General features: G+C 45.1%; 1 protein-coding gene across 1 annotated transcript in view; it reads left to right on the forward strand.

Moving 5' to 3' along the window:
- The window catches only part of STXBP6 (syntaxin binding protein 6), a 115520-nt gene that overhangs the window by 31907 nt on the left and 59870 nt on the right, over nt 1-23743 (forward strand). Inside the window, exon 2 of the mRNA XM_088456553.1 lies at nt 19655-19836. Within this exon, the coding sequence (XP_088312679.1) occupies nt 19683-19836 (154 nt within the window). The 5' untranslated portion in view covers nt 19655-19682. The remainder of the gene's footprint in view (nt 1-19654; nt 19837-23743) is intronic.

Below are 23743 nucleotides of genomic sequence, written 5' to 3' on the forward strand. Positions count from 1 at the left end.
ATTAATTATTATTATTATTTTGTTAGTTTGGGTTTTTAATAGCCCACAAAGAACTGGAAAGTTCTCCTTGTACTGAAAAAAATAATTTTCCCTAATACAAATACCTGAAATATTTTATCTGTTTGACCTTTTATCATTTTGTGATATAGCAAGACATCTAAGGGATATATAAAGGGGATCGGTATGATTTACCGCCGGCCGCATGGGTGAAAATTCTGAACGGTGATTAAGGTAAGTAACCCTAATTTTTCCCCCCTACCTAACCCTAATCCTCCCTTAGGGGTGCCTAACCCTAACCCCACCTCTAAGAGGGGTATTCAATATGAAACGTAAACTTCGCTGTCGAAGTTTACGTTTCATATCGGAGCTTTTACCTGCGCTAAAGTATCGGGTGCGTGCCCGCTTATCCCGGTAATCAATATGAAATTAACGAAAACGGGAGCCTGTGAAGTTGGATTTGCGTAAAGTTACGAATTTTTCCTTTAAAAAATTGTAGGACCCCCCTAAAGTTGTAAAAACATGGGGGATCACTATGGGTACCCCCGTTTTTAGCCTTTAAATGAAAGTCGGGGATTTAAATAGCCGCAGCAGGTGTTTTTTCCAGACATTGAAGAAGTGTTGCAGAAGAGCACTTAGGTTATTGTTTTCGTTTTTTTAAGTGGTCCCATCAAATTTGGGGTACATGAAAATGGGTACTAGCATATTTTTAAGTCCCTAAAGTAAGTTTTTAAAAATTCTGCAATTGTGCACCTGCCGCTATAAATCTATTCTAGAAAACACCTGCCGCATACTTGCAGAATAGCCCTGAACCTATTTCCCTATTGTTAAACAATTTTTTCCCATTTTTTTTTTTTTTTCACCCCAATTTTTAAATACATTTTTTGGTGTGTCCCTATTTTTTTGTGAAACTTTTTTTTGACACAGTTCTTTTTTAAATGTCATTCCCAGGGGTGCATGCTATTTTTTTTTTAAGCCTGCACCCCTAAACCCCAATTCTGCACTTTTTTTCGACACCTATTCAATGGTGAAAAGTTATCCCCATTTTTTATCAAAGACTTTTCGAACCTGCGATAATGACGTCATAGAAATTGAATACGGTGTAAAACTAAAACCTGCGATAATGACGTCATAGGTGCGATATTAACGCAAAAACAATGTTTTCGCTCCCATATTGAATACCCCTAATAAGTGCCTAATCCCCCCTCTAAGTGCCTAAATCTAACCCCCCTTCCCTGCCTAAACCTAAGTCTCCCGGGGGGGGAGGGGGGGGTGCCTAACCCTGACCCTAACCCTGACCCTAACCTCCCCCCAGGGTTGCCTAACCCTAACCTCCCCCCGGGTGTGCCTAACCCTATCCCCCCTTTCCCGCTGCCTAAACCTAACCATCGGGGGGTGTCTAACCCTAAATCCACCCCCCTGGGAGCCCCTATCCTAACCCTCCCCCCCGCGCGGCTGTCGGTGCGCGGTTTACCTTCGATCGGGCTCCCGGCATAGGTAAAATGACAGGTGTCGGTATTTCCAAGTCTGTCATTTAACAATGCCGGGATTAGACAGTCGGGAAGCCTGCGGTCGGGATTCCGTCCATCGGCTTCCCGACTGCTTCCCGTATAAAGAGAGGTCTTCTTTATAAGGGGAGATGTATCAAGCATTGGAGAGAGATAAAGTGGAAAAGTTACCAATAGCACTCAATCAGCCTCTAACTGTCATTTCAAAGACTGTGCTAAATAGATGACAGAATCTGATTGGTTGCTTTGGGAAACTGCTCCACTTTATCTCTCTCCAAGGTTTGATAATCTCCCCCAGATTTATCAATACTTACAGAAAGATAAAGTGAAGAGAAAGTACCAACCAATCAGCTTCTAAACTGGGTACACACTATACGATGTGTGTACCCAGCGACAGGGCGATGCACTATAGCAATACATTGCGTACACACACTGCACGAGCCGATGTATCGTTACATCCAGCGCGTCCATTGCATCGTCCCACCTGCCGTTCAGCACAGCAGATGGGACAGTGAAATGAATACCATCGCGAATGAAGGCTTTGGCGTACACACGGTGTGCGATATTTAGTTCCGGTCTGCAACGGAAAGTTACATAGTGTACGATGGATCGTATAGCGTGTACCCAGCTTTTTCAAACACAGCCTTAAATTGACAGAATTGGTCGATACTTTTGGCAAAAGTTACTAAGCCAATTTCACCTCAAAAGAAAAGATAAGATAAAGGGTCCGGTGCACTTCATAGGTCTAATATATCCATATGGTGTTCTCTGAAATATTTAATATAGATATAACTTTTATTTGTTGCTTCTAAAATATGGTGTACAGATATATGGCAAAATATTAAAAACATTGAATATAGAAAAGAATGTGAAAGAGATATATGACATAAGTGATTAAAAAACTTCCTGTTGCTGCCGGTCTGTTGGATCTCCCTATTTTCCAACGTACAGTCAAGTGATGAAGCTGTCAATGTTTGCAGCACTATTATTAGTTAGTGGGTAACTCTAGTACCTATGAGTTATCCCCTCTTCAGTATATGTCTTGCATATAGTAAACTCTCTAAAATGGGCGCTTTGTATCCGTTTCAGTTGTAACAATATCCGGATTTGTTTGCAACAGTTGCATTCATTAAGTTATTTAAGGAGATTCATTAATAACAAGAGACAAATCATTCCAGTAGTTGCTATGTCAGGTACATACCCATAACTAATAGAATTATTTATTATATGTCATCGTCTGAATTTTGCACAGACTGTTAGGTGTTGTATTAATCTGCAAACAGAAGTGTGGTAGCAGTTATTAGAATCGTAAATTATTACTCAAGTTCTAACATTTAATTTCTCTTTCATCCACTAGGGGACACTGGAGGTGCTTACGCTGGGGTATAGAGTCGTGGATAACTGGAACTGGCACTTTAAATAATTTAGAAGTGTGAAGCTCCTCCCCCTCTATGCCCCATCAGCCCTCAGTTTAGAAAATGTGCCTCTAGGAGCTGGTCACATTATGCTGTGCTCCAGCAAATACATTTATTTTATTTTATTTTATTTTAAACACCTATAGGTACCCTTCGCCACCTATCTAAAAGGTGGGGTCCGGGTACCTGGCGCCCTGGTGTTTTAGCAAACACCAGGAAGGAGTGCGCAGGGCTCATTACAAGAGCTCCTGACAGCTCCTTACCGCCACAGCAGGTCTTCACAACAAGAAGAGAAGACTGCTGACCTGCCAGAGACAGACTACAGGGGACACGCAGTGAGTAACAAGCTGCGCATCCCCCGGCTCCTGCCCCGCTGCCCGGCGCTGACACAGCATGCTACGCTGTGTTGCTGTGCGCATAGCACTGTTAGACAGCGCTACTAGGTCCCGCTGTCAGCGCTGTGTTAGGGAAAACACAGTGCTACACGCGGCTGCTTGTTTCTACCCCCTCCCCATTGAACACGCGGGTAGCGCGGAGGGGAGGGGGGGGGTGGACATAGCAGCCATAATGGAGCCCTTAGGGCATGAAGAAGGGGACGGGGCCTAATTAACGCGGGCTCTCTCTCTATATTCGGCAAGCGGCAGTAGATAGCGTGGCTGCCGTTTATTAACTCTTAAATGCCTGCATCTCTCCCTTATACAGGAAGAGTGCAGCAGATCTGAAGGCTGGATTCTTTGGCTCCCCATTCCTGGCTACAGCAGCTACAAGTTAAGCAGAGGCTGTGTATAATACACTGGGGGTGCAGGGAATCTGATCTGTGGGAAGGGAGTGGGGTTTGCTCCTCCTCTGTGTCCCAAGCCAGCCTTCTGTTTTTCTTTACTTCTGTATATACTCTGTCCCTCTGTGTGTGGTGACTGTGTGTATCCATGTCAAACAGAACAAAAACGTCTCAAAGGATGTTTGTTTGTTCTAGGTGTAACAACAAACTATCCAAGCCGCATGCAGCTGGGTCCACGTTATGTGATGCTTGTATAGCAATTGATCCACCTGTGGCTAATACTGCCTCACCTGCGCCTACATGGGCCGCTGACATGGTAGGAGTAATGACGGATTTAACGTCTGAGTTAGCTGAGGCACGTAAGTCTCAGCCTCCATGGGTTGCTGGGCTAACCAAGTCTCTAGACACCCTGGTACAGGTAATGGGTACAGCTGTGTCCGCGCCCTCCACTTCCTTACAGGGACCGACACAAAAGCGTCCTTTATCGACTGTTCTCCAGTCAGAAGAGTCTGACGAGGAATTCCTCGCTACGGAGGATACTGAGGAAGCATTACAGGACGATACCCCTCTAGAGTTAGAGTCCACCTCTCCCGGGGTGGATTCTTTAATTTTGGCGGTCAGAAAAATCCTTAACTTACCTGAGGATATTATTCCTGCATCCCAGGAGTGTGAATTATTTCATGAACAACCAAAGAGTTCGGCGGTTTTTCCGTTCTCACTGCATCTTCAACAGCAGCTCTCAGTGGCCTGGAAGCAACCGGATAAACGGTTCCAAAATCCGCGCCGGTTTCCTTCTAGCTACACTTTTCCATCATCCATGATGGAGAAGTGGGAAACACCCCCTCCAGTAGATGCGTCCATCTCCCGTCTTTCTAAAAAAAACAGCACTCCCAGTACCGGGAGCTACAGTACTAAAAGATCCTTCGGATCGTAAATTGGAGACAACGCTAAGATCTATTTATACCGCAGCGGGTGCTCAACTTAGGCCCACCCTTGTTACTGCTTGGGTTAACAAAACGGTGGTTTGCTGGGCTGATCAGTTGATTACAGGTTTGGACTTGGGTACTTCTAGAGCAGAGTTACGCTTACTAGCTGAACACATCCGCGAGTCTGCAGTTTTCCTGGGAGAAGCGTCAAAAGATATCAGTCAGATTAGTGCTCGCATATCTGCTTCTGCTATTTCGGGCCGCAGAGCCCTCTGGTTGCGCGCCTGGCATGCGGACGCAGAATCCAAGCTTGCGGTGGAGGGTTTACCATTCAATGGCGACATGCTGTTTGGCCCGGAATTAGTCAAATGGATATCCCAGGCCACGGGGGGTAAGTCTTCCTTCCTCCCGTCAACTGCAGAAGCTCCCAGACGATCTTACACTGGACCTTCCTTTCATTCCTTTCGTGCGCCACATTCCTTTCGTGGTAGAGTCAGAGGTGCTCCCTCCCAAGCAAGAGGCGGCAGAGGTAGAGGTCGCCCACACTCGGTTGCACGTAGATAGGAGCCTAAGCCAGCTGAAAAACAGGTGGCATGACGGTGTTCCGTCCCACCTGGGACCACCTACAGTGGGAGGCCGCCTGCAACGATTTCAACAAGTTTGGAACCAGACATCTCCAGAGCCGTGGATCCGCAGACTAATTTCCCTGGGGTACCGAATAGAGTTCGAGGTCCCCCCTCCACCTCGGTTCTTCACTACAAGTCTGCCAATACCTGCAGACAAGGCCAGGGTTCTACAGGAGGCTATCCAGTCTCTAGTAGTATCATCTGTGCTAGTCCCAGTTCCAGAACATCAACGAGGTATGGGGTTTTACCCGAACCTGTTGGTAGTACCCAAACCGGATGGATCGGTCAGGCCCATCTTGAACCTCAAGTCATTGAACCTGTATCTGAAGATGTATCGGTTCAAAATGGAGTCTCTGCAGTCCGTTATTGCGAGCTTGGAACCAGGAGAGTTCCTGTTATCCATGGATATCAAGGATGCTTATCTCCACGTTCCCATTTGGGGACCACACCAAGCCTTTCTGCGTTTCGCCATATTGAAGGATCATTGGCCCTCATTCAGACCCACTCGCAAGCGGGCGCACGTACGTTAGGCGTACGTACAAAAATATTTAAATTCAATGGCTCGCTCGTATTTTCGTTCGCATCTAAAATTCCTCCCTAAACTCAGGCGACCCCTCCTCTAACTAACGAGCGTACGAAATAGCGAGCGTACATCCCCGAAATGGCTTGAAAGGAACGCACGCACAAGTATAAACAGGAAGTGGCCTTGTCAGATGTCGATTACCTGCTCCTTTATTCTGCCTACCTCCATCAATCGTATCATGCCAATCAATGTATCAATTAGCTTAATTGTTTGTTTTTTTCAACACAATGCAAGAAACTTTACTCTTGTCCGTGTTTGTGTTTACCCGCAGAATACGTACGGATGAAACATTCGCTTTTATTGTTCAAAAAACATGTGAACCACAATTAAACAATTGTACTATTGCTGTGGATCCCCGCATATTTCCCTGGGTTCATTTCTTTATTTAAATTTGCTTACGCATGTCACTGCATCAAGCCTATCATAACTCTCCAGAGATTTCTGGCCCTGTCGAACACATGACTCATACACTAACCAATAAAATTGCTCCTGTTAATTTCCAAAATACATTAGCCAATCAGAAAATTTTTACACACTTTATCAAAAATGATTTTTAAGAAAAACACCATTGCCATCATGAGAGCCTCCGCATTCACCAGGCGCGAGCTGCTGGTGCTTACGGAGGTCATGGATCGCCAGATCACCAGCCAACCTCAACCCATGACCAACCGGCAGAAGCACTCCGCGTATGCGGAGGCACGGTCCCGCCTGCGGTCCTTCGGCTCACGCCGCAACATCGGGCAGCTGGAGCGCAGGTGGTCCGACCTGCAACGGCGAACGCCCCGCTTGCTGGCATGCTTTCGCATGGAGATCCTGGAAAGTAAGTGTTATGTATTGTGGTTTTAATGTTTGTGTTTGTGGGGCAAACTGCGTGTGCATGTTTTCCTGTCTGTCCTATTTCTTATTTGTACTCATATCTGCGTGTGCATGTTTTCCTGTCTGTCCTATTTCTTATTTGTACTCATATCTGCGTGTGCATGTTTTCCTGTCTGTCCTATTTCTTATTTGTACTCATATCTGCGTGTGCATGTTTTCCTGTCTGTCCTATTTCTTATTTGTACTCATATCTGCGTGTGCATGTTTTCCTGTCTGTCCTATTTCTTATTTGTACTCATATCTGCGTGTGCATGTTTTCCTGTCTGTCCTATTTCTTATTTGTACTCATATCTGCGTGTGCATGTTTTCCTGTCTGTCCTATTTCTTATTTGTACTCATATCTGCGTGTGCATGTTTTCCTGTCTGTCCTATTTCTTATTTGTACTCATATCTGCGTGTGCATGTTTTCCTGTCTGTCCTATTTCTTATTTGTACTCATATCTGCGTGTGCATGTTTTCCTGTCTGTCCTATTTCTTATTTGTACTCATATCTGCGTGTGCATGTTTTCCTGTCTGTCCTATTTCTTATTTGTACTCATATCTGCGTGTGCATGTTTTCCCTCTATTTCTGAGTTATTCATTCTACTCCTATTTGGCTTATTTTTTGGGTTTTTTTTTTTTTTTTAGTTTTGGTCCCCGGATTTGTCCATAAACTAACCGCAATTTCTTTGTCATATTTTAGGGGGACAGCCAAGACTCCGCCGTCACCGTCCGTCCAGACGGCGTTCCCGGCCACTATCCCCAACCCCCAGCCAACACTCCACCCCAAATCTTTCCCCTATTCCCCACTCCTCCCCATCCTTCCCAGACCCTCTCCCGGAAATGTCGGGCCTCCTTCCCCTCCGTCCCACTTCCCCCTCTCCTCCACCCACCCCTCTTCCAATTACCCCCTCCCCGGAGTCCATCATAACTCCTCCCCATTCTTTGGGGAATGACGGATCCTCCGAGGAGGATCATGGAGGCATTTCCGGAGCTCCCGTTTTGGCTCCCGGTATGTTTTTATTTTGTTTTTTTTTAAAGCACAAACTGTTTGTATGTAATCATGTGTCGTGCCTTTCTTCGTGTTTTTGTGGCTTGACTTTTGGTGATTTTGCAGTTTGCCTTTACCTCTTCCTGGTGATTTCAACATACACATATCCCACCTGTGGGAATTTGTACATAGGCCTTGTATTTTTGCCAGCACCCCCTTTTTTTTTTTTTAGGTTTAGGAGTGATTTCGTTGTGTTTTTGTTTTTTTAATGTGGATTCCCTATTGTTGTATTAACCCACACACTTTTCTCACCCACAGAGGAACAGAGGCGTCGGCAAGAGGTGGCGGATTGTGTTGGCCAGATGCGGCAACATGTAATCGGCATTCTGGTGGCCCTCGACCGGCTGTCTGGCCTCCTTCGGCAGTAGTTTTTTTATTTTTGTTATATTTTCAAAATAAATTTATTCAGACAAATATACGTTGTGGCTCATTTTTAAAATCCAAAACCAAGATAGTTTAGCATGACATAAGTAGACTGTTCCTGCAAGGATTTCCCTTTTTTAAAAGTTAGATTGTGTTTTGTCTTTGTATGTCAAACAGACACAAGAAACACAGAACAGTAACAATGTCATTTCCCTTTTTGGGTGTAGTGTCAATTACATATTTCTACATTTTACAGGTTCCTAGTTGGTGCGCAAGCTGCTTAGGCCAATCTTACAAATCCCAAGGTTGGGCCAGGCTTCCTTTTGGTGTGGGTTGGGAAGCTGAAAACATATTTCAGTTTAGCTCAACTGGCGTCAGTACTGGATTACCCCTTAGTCAAATGTAACTTGTGTTAACCTGGTTACACTTGCTGTTAACGTCCCAAAAAAGGAAGACCATTTCACTCTCCAAACATTTATTCACAACATAACAGAGAAAACAAAGTGGTCACTCCCAAAAAAAGAACACAGTGATAAATTCAAATACAACACATACCAAGAAATAATTAAATTAAAACAAAAAATCAAGAACTGGTTGACGAAGGACCATGCCAACATGATTCCACAAACATGGCGTTGCAATATGGGTTCCAGAATATATGCCCAAAAGGACCAGATCCAGGTTTGGTAAGGGTAGCAGGAAGTAGTGAGCGTTGGAGTGCCAAAGATTATGTGACCAAACAGAAGATGGTGAGAAAAAAAACACAAAATTAGATGTTCGCAAACAAACACAAACGCATTAGGTATAAACACTGTAGTTTTGTTACAACTTACCTAAAAAATCTGGCCACCACATCATCGCGTATGGCCCCCCCACATACTGACCTACGACCAACCTCGGGGGGGCCATCCTCAGGTAAGGCATCCTCTGGCTGCATTGGGACACCACTCCTTATGGCAATGTTGTGAAATATCCCACACAGGACCACAATTTTAGACACCATATCCGGCACATACATGAGCTCGCCACCAGAGCGGTGGAGGCATCTGAATCGGCCTTTTAAAAGGCCGATACAGCGCTCCACCACTTGCCTGGTGGCTGTAAGTGCGGAATTATACGCACTTTGTGGCCCTGGTGTGGGAGCCAAATAAGGAGTGAGCAGCCAGGACATGCAAGGGTATCCACTGTCTCCTGTGAAAAAATATAGCCAACATCAGGAACACTGTGTATCAAGCGTAACATTGTTATGTACTAAAGGTCTCCACTTACCCAGAAGCCACGCATCACCAGCTTGTAGGTTGGTTAATTTCTGCCATATCCCTGATTGCCGGATGACGAAGGAGTCATGAGCACTTCCTGGTAATTTAGCATTCAGGGACAGGATCTGGAGGGAGGCATCACATACCACCATTACATTCAGGGAGTGATAGTGTTTCCTGTTTCTAAATATTGCCTCCAGCCGTGCTGGAGGCTGAAGTGGTATGTGAGTACCATCCACAACCCCTATGATGTGTGGGAAGCCAGCTATTTGGTAAAAATTGGCCTTGGCCACACTAAGGGCACCCATATCCAAAGGCATTTTAATAAAATGATGGAGGTGCTTGAAAAGTGCCTCCATCACTGCCCTCAGGATCCGGGAAAAGGAGGATTGTGAGATGCCCGCCACTATTCCCACCGTTGTTTGAAACGATCCTGAGGCACAGAAATGTAACACCGCCATAAATTGCGTCAGTGGTGGTATTGCTGTTGGACTGTCAATTTGCCGCTCAAGATCACTTTCTATTAATGAGAGCGTGTCTATGATGATTTTGGGAGGTAGACGGTAGCGTCTTAAAACCTCATCATCGGGCATTCCAAAAAGGGTGACACGTGTTCGAAATATCTGGGGCCTTGCATGCCTACGATGCCTACGCCTGGGACGAGTTTGAGGTTGGTCGTCTTCCGGGAGCAGGGCCAGAACAATTCGCCCCAGATCTACCTGAAATTCAAAGTTTACAATGTAAGGCTTTTGAGCCACCCCAAAAGTAACATAAAACAACTTAGCTTTATGATACCATCCATAGCTGCTTACATGCCGGGGTATTGTCATGATACGTATAAACTGTAAAAAAGCCAAAAATGAGACATCAAAAATTTAGAGGGTGATTTTTTGTTTGTCAAATTGGTGCAAGCCAACACATAAAATAGGCGAAACACACATTTGGCCATCGATGAAAACGACATTGCACACCGTACGTCAAATAGGTGTCAAATGGACCCCAAAAATGGAAAAGGGAAAAGCAAAACTGGTTTACATGATGAATAAGCCTCGAAAAATGCGTTAATTAGTTCGCAAATGCAAGTCACTACACCAACTGTCCAAAATGCGTTAATTAGTTCGCAAATGCAAGTCACTACACCAACTGTCCAAAATGCGTTAATTAGTTCGCAAATGCAAGAAAAAAAATGGACTTACCCAACTCGAATATATAAGATTTCCAACAAAAAGGTCTTTGGGTCCGAAAGCCAAAACAAACTAAAATAGATGAAATTAGTGTCAAAAAAAATATATAAAACCAGAAGTAGACACCAATTGGCCACAAATTAGACTGCACAAAACTTACCAAATCAGGAAACGATGGAAAAAAATCAACCAAAAAAATGCGAACGGAAAACCAAAACAACTGTAGCAAAACCAAAAAAAAAAAAAACTTCGCCAAATCCTCCAACCGCAAACAACCAAATCCAACCACCTTAACCACCAACAACGCAACCTCGACTCCACACACACCAAGCCATAAATAGTGTTTATTTTCCCGCACAAATTAAGGATGAATCATAGGGACGCACAATCAATGATGCGGCCGCAAACTAAGGACGCATGTATAAATACGACATGGCTTCAGACCAGGGAAACAATGGCCAAAAATCCGGCGGTAAGGCCTTCATGCATTTTGTCTCAATGATTCTTTTTAAACATAATATTGGGCAAGTTGTGAAGTGGCTAAATCTGCATATTTACCCAAATAGGTGAGGAGGATGACATGGAAGAGACTGCTGGCCCCAGTCAACCCGCCAAAGCTGCCAAAAAAAAAAGGCAGCCACATTTCACTAGCAAGGAGATGGAGGTTTTGATCCAGAAGTGCGTTGACATCCTGCCCCAGGCAGCCAGGAATATGAGCCAAAGCCAGAAGTGGAGAATGTGGGAGGAGGTCGCCGTTGCTGTCAATAGGGTGGGTGATTATGTCCGTCTAGCCCGGGATGTCAAACGGCGGTAAGTAAACACTTTCCCATCCTATAAACAAACCCCATTGTAAAAAAAAGGATAATGGTTCCAATTTAATTCCACAGATGGGCAGACTTCAAATATCGTCTCAAGCAAAAACTTGCCGACAGGGCTAGGCATGCAAGGGGGACAGGTGGGGGTCCCACCCCTGTGTCATTGGAGTTGACAGACTTAGAAGAGCTGGCACAGGGGTGTGTGCAGGCTGTGGAGGTGTTTGGCGTGTCCAACATGGATACGGACATGCCAGACTTTGCGGCTCCTCATGTTGGCCAAGGTAAGTCTTGTGATGTCACCAACTCTGAAATGCTATTGTGCCAATATGTAGATTCTAATGTGAGTCTTTTCGCATTTTTCCTAACAGAGACAGAGGCGGATGAGTCTGCTCCAGAGGGGAGCCTTGGCCGCAGAATTTCTGCTGGCTCTGCAGGGGAGGAACCAGTACATCCGGCTGAGGACCCTGCAGAAGCCAGTCCAGGGCGTGCCCCCTCGCAGGCAGTGGGCCTCCTCACAGAACTCAATTTTAAATCGGATTTCCATACGGAGATTCTGCAGAGGATGGACGCCAGTCTGATACGGGTGGCTGAGGCCCTGGAGCAAAATGCTGCGGCCAACGTGACCATTGCTCAGGCCCTGGCGGAAAATACCAGGGCCAACATCCGCATCGCCGATGCCCTGGAGCAGCTCGTTCGCCAGCACATGGTGGAGCCGACCTCCCTTCCTGCCGGAACATCCGGATCCTCCACCTCTGGCACAACATCAGCCAATCCTCCAAATGTGCCTAGCCCTGTGCCTAGTCCAGAGGCCACAACATCTGCCTCTGGACAGGCCAGCCCGATGGCATCCCGGACCCGGTCTGGCGCCCACCCTCACCCAGCCAAACGGGCGAGAAAACGGTGACAGCAATGGCGACTTTTCCCACACTCCTTCTGTGCTTGGCTCATATTCCTTTCTGGTCAAAACTTCCCTCTCCTTTCTTGTGAAATTTTTTTACATTTGGTATTTACGTTTATGTTACCAGTTATGGCTTTTTTTTTTTTTTTAACAAATATCTTTGCCACAAAAAAAAGGCAACAAAATATTAGGCCAATTTGTTTGTGTTTAAACAATAAATTTAAAACAAAAAACTGACATTGTATTGTGACATTATTGTACAAATGGGTTACATTTAATCCTGGCCCTAAAGGCAAAAACTGACCCTCTTAAAAAAAAAAAAAAGGCCTCTTTAAGGAACGTTTAAAAAATCACATAGCGATGCAAATTCCACAGTAAACCAAAAAAAAGGGGAGCTAATTAAAACATGATGACATTATTGTTACAATAGGCCATAACCAACAAATTGTGGCCAAAATAAAACACCAAAAATGTACGCTAATTGATTGTGTAATCATGACATTAGCAGCTCTGATTTCCACCTGCGTATGCTTTTGTGATATCCCAATAAACTGCTTTCCAAACACATACCAAGCCGGTTTTCAATCCAACACTAATTACTTTACTGACCAGCCGCGATTAATCGCAGCACCATCGTTGAGTCCCGGGACGGAGGAGAAGGCCATCGCCAATGTGGTCGAGTAATCCTGACCCTAAGCTGTGCGAGCATTTTGAAGGGAAAGCGGATGTTCCAGTGACGTATGAGACGGTCCGAACACATTTGACGTTCGCATCTGCTAATGTATGTACGCCCCAAAAACGCCTCGCCACGCCTGCGTTTTTTCATCTCCACCCCCATCAACACCCTAAAACGCCCTGTTCTGTCAATCACATTTGACATGTCACTTCCTGTACGCTATTTTAGGAACGAGAGAAAAAAAACTCGCAATCTGCCGTACGCACATGCGCAGTGTAACACCGACGCATGCGCGGTTAGTCAACATCGGAACGCAACGAGCGTACTGTTGTTAACGTGCGGCTCTGAATGAGGGCCATTATCAGTTTCGGGCATTGCCGTTCGGGTTATCCTCGGCTCCCCGCATCTTCACCAAACTCATGTCAGTCATGATTGCTCTCCTTCGGTCATCGGGAGTGAACATAATCCCTTATTTGGACGACCTGTTACTCAATGCGCAGTCGGTATATCTTCTTACAAGTCATGCCTTACTGACATATCAGACTCTAATCCAACACGGTTGGATAATAAACTTCAAGAAATCAAATCTCAATCCGTCCCAGAAGCTCCTGTTTCTGGGCATGATCTTAGATACGGCATCACAGAGGATCTTCCTTCCAGTAGACAAGACCCGGGATATCCGGTTGTTAGTTCAGCTGGTCCTCAGTCCAAAGAGGGTGTCCCTCCTTCTTTGTCTGCGTCTCCTGGGGAAGATGGTAGCAGCCTTCGAGGCAATACAGTTCGGGCGGTTCCACTCTAGGGTGTTTCAGCCGGACCTACTAACACAGGGGTCAGGGTCTCATCTGCTCCTACATCGCCAGATCCGTCTGAGCCCAGCTACCAGAGTGGCCCTTCTCTGGTGGACACAATCCAACAATCTTCTTGCAGGCCGGAGATTCGGAGTGTGGGACTGGATCATCGTAACAACAGATGCCAGCCTTCGAGGATGGGGAGCTGTAGTCCTCGATTATCATTTACAGGGTCGATGGTCCCCTCTAGAACAAAAGTGGCCCATAAATGTGTTGGAACTCAGAGCGATCTACAATGCTCTGATAGAAGCAACAGAGTTTCTAAGAACTCGTCCGGTAAGAGTTGAGTCTGACAACGCGACGGCCGTCGCGTACATCAACCACCAAGGCGGGACTCGGAGTCGCATGGCCATGCGAGAAGTAACTCAGATTCTCAGGTGGGCCGAGAGCCAGTCAGTAATCCTGTCGGCGGTTTTCATCCCGGGTGTGGACAACTGGGAAGCAGATTACCTAAGCCGACAGGATATCCACCCCGGGGAATGGAAGCTTCATCCAGACGTGTTCAGCGCGCTGATACGTCGATGGGGATGTCCTCAGGTGGACCTCATGGCGTCATGATTGAATCGTCAGCTCCCGGTATACGTGTCAAGAACTCGAGATCCGCAGGCAGTAGCAGTAGACGCTCTGACAGTTCCGTGGAACTACGACTCGGTTTACCTCTTTCCTCCGATTCCACTTCTTCCTCAACTGCTAAAAAGGATAAAACATGAGTCAGCCTCTGTCATTCTCGTGGCTCCGAACTGGCCTCGGAGGAGTTGGTTCGCGGACCTTCGGTCCCTATTGTCAGATGATCCTTGGCCCCTTCCTCTGCGCCCGGATCTGCTACAGCAAGGTCCTTTAGTACACCCCAACCTAGCGCAACTGCGTTTAACAGGGTGGCTCTTGAAACCGATATCCTAAGACGCAGGGGAATCCCAGACTCTGTCATTCCCACCATGCTACGCGCCAGGAAACCAGTTTCTGCTGCGCATTATCACAGCATTTGGCATTCTTATATCTCGTGGTGTTCCAGTCGGTATCTTCCATCTAGGACTTTTCGGTTGTCCCGGTTTCTGCTTTTTCTTCAGATGGGTCTGGATTCTGGCCTTCGTCTTGGAACTTTAAAGGTGCAGGTTTCTGCCCTTTCCATTTTCTTTCAACAGAAATTGGCCCTCATTCCTGAGGTGTAGACGTTTCTTCAGGGGTTCAGGGGGTCTTGCGGGTGCAGCCTCCTTTTGTACCTCCGATTGCTCCCTGGGACTTGAACTTAGTGCTTTTGTTTCTTCAGTCGTCCAAGTTTGAACCTTTGGAAGAGGTTGATATTAAGTACTTGTCTTGGAAGACGGTCCTTCTCTTGGCTCTAGCTTCGGCTCGTAGAGTTTCGGAATTGTGTGCTCTGTCCTATAAGCCACCTTACCTTGTGTTTCATGCTGATAGGGCGGAACTCCGGACGGTAGCCGCCTTCCTTCCCAAGGTAGTGTCGGCTTTTCATATTAATCAGCCTATTGTGGTACCGTCTTTGGTGGAAGACTCTGGTGGTTCTTCTACCTTGGATGTGGTTAGAGCTCTCCGCATCTATGTTGACAGGACTGCTTCCCTCCGTAAGTCTGAGTCACTTTTTGTCCTTTATGATGCGGTTCGGAGGGGTTGGCCAGCGTCTAAGCAGACTTTGGCACGTTGGATCCGACTGACTATTCATCAGGCTTATGTTGGTGCCGAACGCCGGCCTCCTTCGTCCATTTCGGCTCATTCCACACGTTCTGTGGGTGCGTCCTGGGCGGCCGGTAGGGGAGCCTCCACGTCACAGTTGTGCCGTGTGGCCACTTGGTCTTCTGTGCACACGTTTGTCAAGTTTTACAAATTTGATACGTTCGCGGTTTCGGCATCCCGTTTTGGCCGTCTTGTTCTGCAGGCCCCGCAGAGCGCTCCCGCCCGTGGGGAAAACTTTGGGACGTCCCCAGCGTAAGCACCTCCAGTGTCCCCTAGTGGATGAAAGACAAAATGGGATTTTGGTACCTACCGGTAAATCCTTTTCTCTGATTCCACAGGGGACACTGGACGCCCATTCTGCGGTCTTAGCCTGCCTGTTCGGTTTGTTCCATATGTTGTATGTTTTGATTATTGTGTGTTCTCTCCCTTTTTACTCCGCTTGTTCTCTATTTCCTCTCGGTCTTCATTTTCTAAACTGAGGGCTGATGGGGCATAGAGGGGGAGGAGCTTCACACTTCTAAATTATTTAAAGTGCCAGCTCCAGTTATCCACGCCTCTATACCCGAGCGTAAGCACCTCCAGTGTCCCCTGTGGAATCAGAGAAAAGGATTTACCGGTAGGTACCAAAATCCCATTTTTGTCAAATTCAGTTTGATGTGCATAAGTGTTAGGTTATATTAAAATGACTTCATACATTATCATAAAGCATTCTCTGATTGTAATGATTTATATTGTATTGTATATATTGTCAAACATGAAAATGAAAATATGTATCAAAATACCTTATTATTCTTGGTGTTTCTCACTATATTGTTCTTATTTAAGGGATATATTGTGATGTTTTAGGTAATAATATTCTCATGCATTTGATGTTCTTTTCATTTGAGAACAGAATTGACGTAAAACCTATATTAACAGTGTCATAACTCTGACAACATTTGCTTCTATCATCATATTGATACTACCCCGTGATCTCTTTAAATAGGTTTATCGTTTGTAATTTTTTATATGTATCCCAATACATCTATTATGTGTTGCTGTTATTTCTCTCTTAATATTCTGTAAATAGATATTGTTGTTTTGTTAGTATATTATCCTTATCAATTTAATTAATTAAATAAAAATTTACTAAGCGGCGGGTTCTAAACTCCGGCGGTTGGTGGCGGTTTTGCTATCCGCAGATTTACTAAGGCCAAAACCACTGCAAAACGCCGTAAAAACAAATTGTAGAATAGAGCAGACCTGTCATTTAGAAACTGCTGCTAAACCGCCACCAAACCCTCGGGGGGGTTAGTAAATTTTGCCCTTTATCTCTCTCCACTTTATTTCATTCTAAATTTTGATGCAACTTCCCCCTGTGGGCCGGATTCAGAGGTGAAAAGCCGCAATCTATGAACATTTTTCGCTTCTTGTCGATTTTCATCTGTTTTGTGTCTTATCGCCAAATTCAATTCCAGGACCAATTCGCCCATAAGCGGAAACTCAATGCACTGAAACAGGTGGAAAAAAGTGCAAAATCACATTTTTGGGGTGCAAATGTGAGGAATTGATTCAGAACCATTTGGACACACCCCACCCCTCCCCCCAAAGGACAGATCAGCAAAATAAAAAAAACCTTAGAGCACCCCAAAAAAGAAATGTCATTTTTGGGGAGAAAATTAAAAAAGAGGGGGGACAAGGATAAAAAGCAGCGAAATAGGTTTCTTGGGCTGTATAGATGTGACAGGTGTTTTTAGGATTGCAGGAGCATGCAGCAGGTGGATTTTTCACATTTTTTGAAAAATAAAACTTGCACTTTAGACACACAAATATGCTAGCACGAATTTTCAAGCACCCCAAATTTGACTTGACTATTTATTTTCACCCAAAAATACTGTTTTCTATAATTTTTCACCACTTTTACAAATATGCTTCTAGAAAGCTTTTAACACAACTTAAGGACACAAAGTACTTTTATTAGGGTTAATAGTACACATCTATAATGATTTCCAGTGTCAATGCATCTTATTTTGAGGTACAGACTGATTCCCCCAATCTATTCCTTTACTATCTTCCTGTTATGCATTCACCTATTTGCGTTTTCACCTGTTCTATAATTGAATACGTCAATTCGCGGGAATGCGCATGCCGCGATTTCGCGTGTCAACAGGCAAATGCGGCGGAAAGTACAATAGGTGAAACGTTTTGACTTTTCACGTCTAATTGAATACGGGCCTATGTCTGAAACATTAGAATGGGAATAAGTATTCCAAATAAATTTATGAAGTGTAAGCAGAAGAGTGGGTACATAGTATATCATTTGCAATTATGCATCATTTTTATTTCTAACTGCCAACTTTTAATCCCCTTTATTTTTTGATTTTTGTAAATCTTCAAAAGGATCATTTGTTCGGCACAGATAAGAGGGGACAATAGACACGTGTGACTAAAAAGTGAAGGCCCCCATTTATCAACGATATTAAACACCAGTGAAGTTTTTTGTTTAGTAGCTCTGTGGTACAAACAAAAAAATGTACTGGTATTTAACAGTACTTACCCCTCTGACGAGGTCCTCCGCTCACCTGCTGGTAGCCTGACGCTGCCAGTGACGGGGCTCAGTGTAATGCGTATGTGTGACAGTCCGTCTGCACGTGTGCATGACACAGGGATCTGGCAGTGCCTGGAAGGCTTCGCTGAAGCCAGTAAAAGGCACCGCCGGGTCTCCATTGCCGGCAAAGGGGCCCGCATCGCTCTCGCCACCTAAAAGATGGCGAGAGCGATGCTTGATAAACAGTGGTAATCTCAGATTACCGCTTTTTGTTAACTCCAGAAACCTGGTAATAATCCCTGTAGCGAGCGTTAAATGGGTTATGCATCGTTGGTAAATGGGCCAAAATCTTTAGCCAGGAGCCCCATGTGTAGCATAGCTAAATAGTGATTTCTACTTAAGAATAAAGTGCTTTTAATGATACTCAAAGTGTGAGGAAAGAGAGAGCTAGTGGGGCAAGATAGATGGTAAATGATGATTTGATTGAGGGCATAAACATTAACTAATGTAACTGGGGGATTTTTCAGTGTACCCAGAACTATAAGATATCCCCTCCACCCACACACTTTCCTTCTGCAATTACCACAACTAGTTCAAACCTAAGAATCAATACCATTCTATCTTTATATTTTGTTTGGAGCAGGCCGATCTCTGTCCTGTGCCGGCCTTCGCCCCCATAACATGAGATGTCATGACATTGCAATAAGGTTGCGGGAACGCCGGGACCATGAAGAAGCTGAACGTCCTAAGGACGGCTCTGGGGTGGTGACCGAAACTGCAAGGTCTTGGGTGTGTGCCTGTGCCATCCCCTTCCTATGCTTAGGTAGCACTTGCCCACCCCTAGTAACGACCCTGGTTTGTAGTCACAAGAATATCTTCTGTAGTGCAATTCAGAGTGCTTCTTGGGCGATCTGGTGTGCGTACACAACATCCCCCACCAACAGCTGTAAAGCATGATGAAGCATACTGTACTACTTTTTACATTTCTTTTTACTTTTGGTTTCTGTTTGACAGGCTGACATATCATGCAGGCTTATAGAACCTGTGTACGTGGAATTATTATTTATGGGAGTTTTAGGCTACTAACTTTTATAATGAACAGAAACATATGTGTTAGATGTTAATGCTGTTTGGCTTGATAAAGAATCAGCTCTATAAAGTCGTAGCCTTGGAGCAGCAGCTGAGAATTTAATTGACATCACAGTTGCCCATGCGGGAGTAGCAATTAGTCTGCTGTCTGCAGCTTCATTAGGCATAGCGCAGGAGAGAATTTGGAAGATTGCACATATATGGGCGGCTGCTGCAAATATCTTGTTTCCAGAAGTAAGAATTGCTGCACCTTTCAAATAGATATGATTAAGTCCTCTGTGGTTTTGGATGCTTTCTTTTTTCATACCGCCCTTCCCCTACAGGCTTTTTTCCTTTTCCCTTCTTTGTTTGTTAATGTTGCATAAGTACTACCAGATATTGGGCAATACATGTGATTTGTATTGGAAAAGTTAGAGTAAAATGTACCATGTTTGCTACAGTTTTTAATTTTTAAGATACAGTATGTTTACTTTTATCACTGCATACAAATGTCAAAAATTCCTTTTTATTATTGCTGTTCCCTAGGTGACGTTTACTTTAACTGTGCCTCTCCCTTTACTATTCTAGGTGTGTTTCCGTCTAAATCGCATGCACAATGTCTGCCAAAGCCACCATTAGCAAGGAGGTCTTCTCACCCCAGGATGAGCGGATGCTGGGGGCTGTGTTAGTCAAACGAAGGAGCAAGAAAAAAATTCCATTCCTTGCAACAGGAGGGCAAGGAGAATATCGCACTTTTATCTGCATATCAGGTACTGCTCCTGTAGGGAAGGGAACCTTCAGCAAACATTGTAATGTAATTGTATCTGTGATGATATTGTTTTGGTTTGTTTCATTGTGTCCATCTAAATAAAAATTTATGCAGAATCTGAATGAATTTTAACAGGGCTAGATAATGTGTTTCTTGTTTGTTCCTTTCTTACACAAGGCAATTTTGTTCCAAATGACAAATAAAATTGCCACTACAATGATTTGTATCAGTATCATTCTGTTAATGAATTTTCTTCATGGCGAATCTTAAGGTGGGTGCACACTGCACAGATATATTTGCAGATCGAGTGATCTGCAGAAATATCTGTAGATGATAGTCGTTCATATACACTGAACGACCATCATCTTCCAGGGAGCCGTGGGTCCCATTGGCTGGGGGCCGTGCTGCGACTCCCTCCGCGCGGCTGCCACTGCATGTGTACGGGCGATTGTGTCACGACCCTGTCTAGTTGTCACCTTTTTGCCTTGAGACTTACCCCTGTCAGCTTCCCCATGGATCTGTGTGTGTAATTTGCCTGGAGGATTTGCTCTGATTATTGCACCTGGTCTCTCCTCTGTCTGTGAGCACTGCTAGCCCTGATTGGAATCACAGGTGTGGTTCTCATTCTCAGAGCTGCAGAGATGAATACTCCCTCTGCATGTTGTGCCTTCCACCACTCAGAATGCTACTACCAGACCACCTGTCCGTATCCACCAATTGCTGCCAGACCCATGATATATATATATCCTCTCCTGATAGCATTCTGGGCCTGAACATCTCGTCTTCCCGTGGTGTATGGTTCATGCATTCAAGTCTGTCCCTGTAACCTGCTACAGCAATCCCTGGCGCTATCCAGAAAACCTGTTTCAGCTGTACCTGGCAATCCAGTAAATCTGCTGGCAGCGACCCCCGGTGCTTCCAGAAAACCTGTTACAGCCAAGCCTGGCAACCCAGTAAGCCTGCTGACAGCAACCTCTGGTGCATCCTGAAAACCTGCTACAGTAATACCTGGCATCCAGATGTCCTGTTACAGCAATACCTGGCCTGTGCTCTGCTGCTAGTCCTACTCCTGGTTGGTCCCTGGCACTCTGTTAACCTGCATCGTGTTACCCTGCCTTGCTTCCTGCTGTGGATCAACTCCTGCCCCTGTTACCTACCTATTCCCTCCCTGAACCTAAAATTTCTAAACCTACCCATTCCTTCCTGAAACCTGTTATTTCCAATTATCCTGTCCAGCCTGCAAATTCCCAAACCTAACCATTCCTTCTTGAAACCTGTTATTTCCAATTATCCTGTCCAGCCTGCAAATCCCCAAACCTACCCATTCCTTCCTGAAACCTGTTATTCCCTATTAGCCAATTCAGCCTGCACCAGAGTTCTAGCCCTTGTCATAGTAATTCCAGATTACCCTGTTTAGCCCTCGTCTCAGCATTACCTGACTTCCCTTCAGCCATTGTCACATTCCAGTCCTGAGTCAAGTTCCAAGCTCATCAGTTCAGTCCACGTCATTCCAGTCCTGAGTCAAGTTCCAAGCTCATCAGTTCAATTCAACAAGTCTTCCTGCCGGTCCCAGTCCGGTCCCTCCAGTTCCTGTCATTTATCATCAAAGGCAGTTTTCACTGCTACCCAAGTCTTGTAAATAGAGCTATTTACATTATCTGTGATTCCAGTCATGCCGGCCTCCGTTGAAATCCGATCACTACCTGAGACAGGTAACTCGCAGACACCAATCATGACAGATTGGCTGATCCCCCGTACACACCTGCAGATGGACAGATATATCTGTGGTACACACTGGCCGACGGGCACCAGATATATTGGCCGATCAATTGATCTTCCAATATATCTGTCAGTGGGCCTGATTCAGAGCCACTCGCGCGATGTGTATGCAAATTGCGTAGGCAGTGCTATCGCACAGCAATGCATTAGCACGCCCAGTATTTCTTAGAGTGATCACATAGTGTATGCAGATACCCACCAGCCTATCTTAAGACGCCCACTTGTGCACGTCATGTCCAGGAAGTGTATGCATCCATCGGTACATCTAATGCAATCGCTGCGCTTGAGTTTGTCCATACCCTGCCACAAGCACTGCGAGCACTTCAGTGTAAAAACAAGACAGGTGACATGTACTATGATGCTGTCTTATAATTATGCACACCTCTAAAACGCCGTTGAGATGCTCAGGCACCCCTGCGTTTGCACCTCCACTCCCCCGTTTTTAATGGCCTGCCCATGTTACCGCTTACAATCAGCTTCCCCTGTTACTCACTCTGCTGGTCTGTCTATGCGCAGCGAGCAAATGCATTGTGAACTTTCGCTAAGGTATGCGCATGCGCACTGCGATACATGCACACACTGCATACCATCGGCAGCAGCGAGAGTATGCATCTTAGCGAGCGGGTCTTAATCAGGCCCAGTGTGAGTACCAAGCTTTAGGTTAGGTTTTCATTACAAAGTTTACAAATACAGAATGAGGCCTGACTTCAGTAGTTCTTCTAGAGTTTGATTGATTTCAAAGGAGATTACGTTATTTTTAGCCGGACTTTTATTTATATCCCTGTGTCATTTATTTGGGAAGGAGGGGTAAGAGTCCTTTTAATTTTGTTTTTTATTCACAAAAAAATATGCAGAAAAAACCTGCTTCCACAGAAAAATAATTTGAAAGTGTTAAAGTGTTAAATTAAGCGTTATAGTGTGCCACCCCAAAGCATTCCAGCTACACCAACCCAGGGGGCACCGTGCCACAAACTCATCCCTAAAACTATTAATAGTTTTAGGGAGGAGTTTGTGGCGTGGTGCACTTTTAATTTATTTTTCTACTAATACTAGTTTATTTAGCATTTTAATTACACCTTTCACCTGTATCACCTTTTAACACATAGTAAGTGTTAATAATAATAAATCAAAAGCTAACACCTTAGCCTATCACAGGTGTGCTGCCCTGGGGTGGCTGTCCTTTGCCACCTTTTTGAGGTTCCATGCCCCAGACTTTGGCAAAGTATTAGGTACCTCCAGTAATTGGAGAAGCCGTGACGTGGTCTGGAGGCTTTGCCATATTTTTGCAAATATATGCAACTGAGACCTCTGAATTATCTGCCACCATGTACTTTTTCAAATCTTATAGCTGATATCATTCTGAGTGCTGGGGGATACCCATTGCTGTTTCTTGTGTAGAATAATCCCTCCCTTACATGCACCTGAGTGACATTACTGAAGTGATTGAGCAGCTTCCAATATGTACTGATGTTATGAAAATTGTCAAGTCCCAAAAATGTATTTTCTTCAGTACTTGAAGGCTCTAGATAACACCAACTTCAGATGCCATTAGTTGGCCACAGAAGTGTCCTTTCCCATCTAGCCTCAATTCGCCGTGCAGCGCGATATGCCTAATGTGAGTGAGCCTTCAGGTCCCGTGCAGCTCTCCTATTGTCTGGAGTCTTTTCTTTTTTGCTGAAGATGCGTCTAAGTGGACTGTGCTGATTAATTTTATATGTGATACTTGTATATCTGCGTGCAAACGAAACTTGGTGTGAAAATAAGTTGTTGCCGCTGCAACGTCACACACACTTTGTCACACTGCACAGTTTCGTGTGGCGTCCTAGTCACGTGGCATTGCGGTTTAGACGCCTTTTCAGGCAAAAAAGATGAAGGCGCTAGCCGAGAGGGGTTGTTTGGTGAGTCTGCAGCAAAGACGAGTGAGGACACATCTGTATTTCTACTTCAGGTTCCATAGGGGGTCCACAGGGTTGACCTTGGGGTATAGCTGGATCTGGATCCACGGGCACCACGCAGTTAAAGCTTTGCTGCTCCCTGGATGCACTGGGTCCATCCTCCTCTATACCCCAGCTTCCCTGTTGTATTGCTAATTTGCTATATATCTTTGGGTATATATCTCTATTTGTTGG

The sequence above is a fragment of the Taudactylus pleione genome, unplaced genomic scaffold, assembly GCF_031769625.1.
Source record: "Taudactylus pleione unplaced genomic scaffold, aTauple2 ptg000707l, whole genome shotgun sequence".
Lineage (NCBI taxonomy): Eukaryota > Metazoa > Chordata > Amphibia > Anura > Myobatrachidae > Taudactylus > Taudactylus pleione.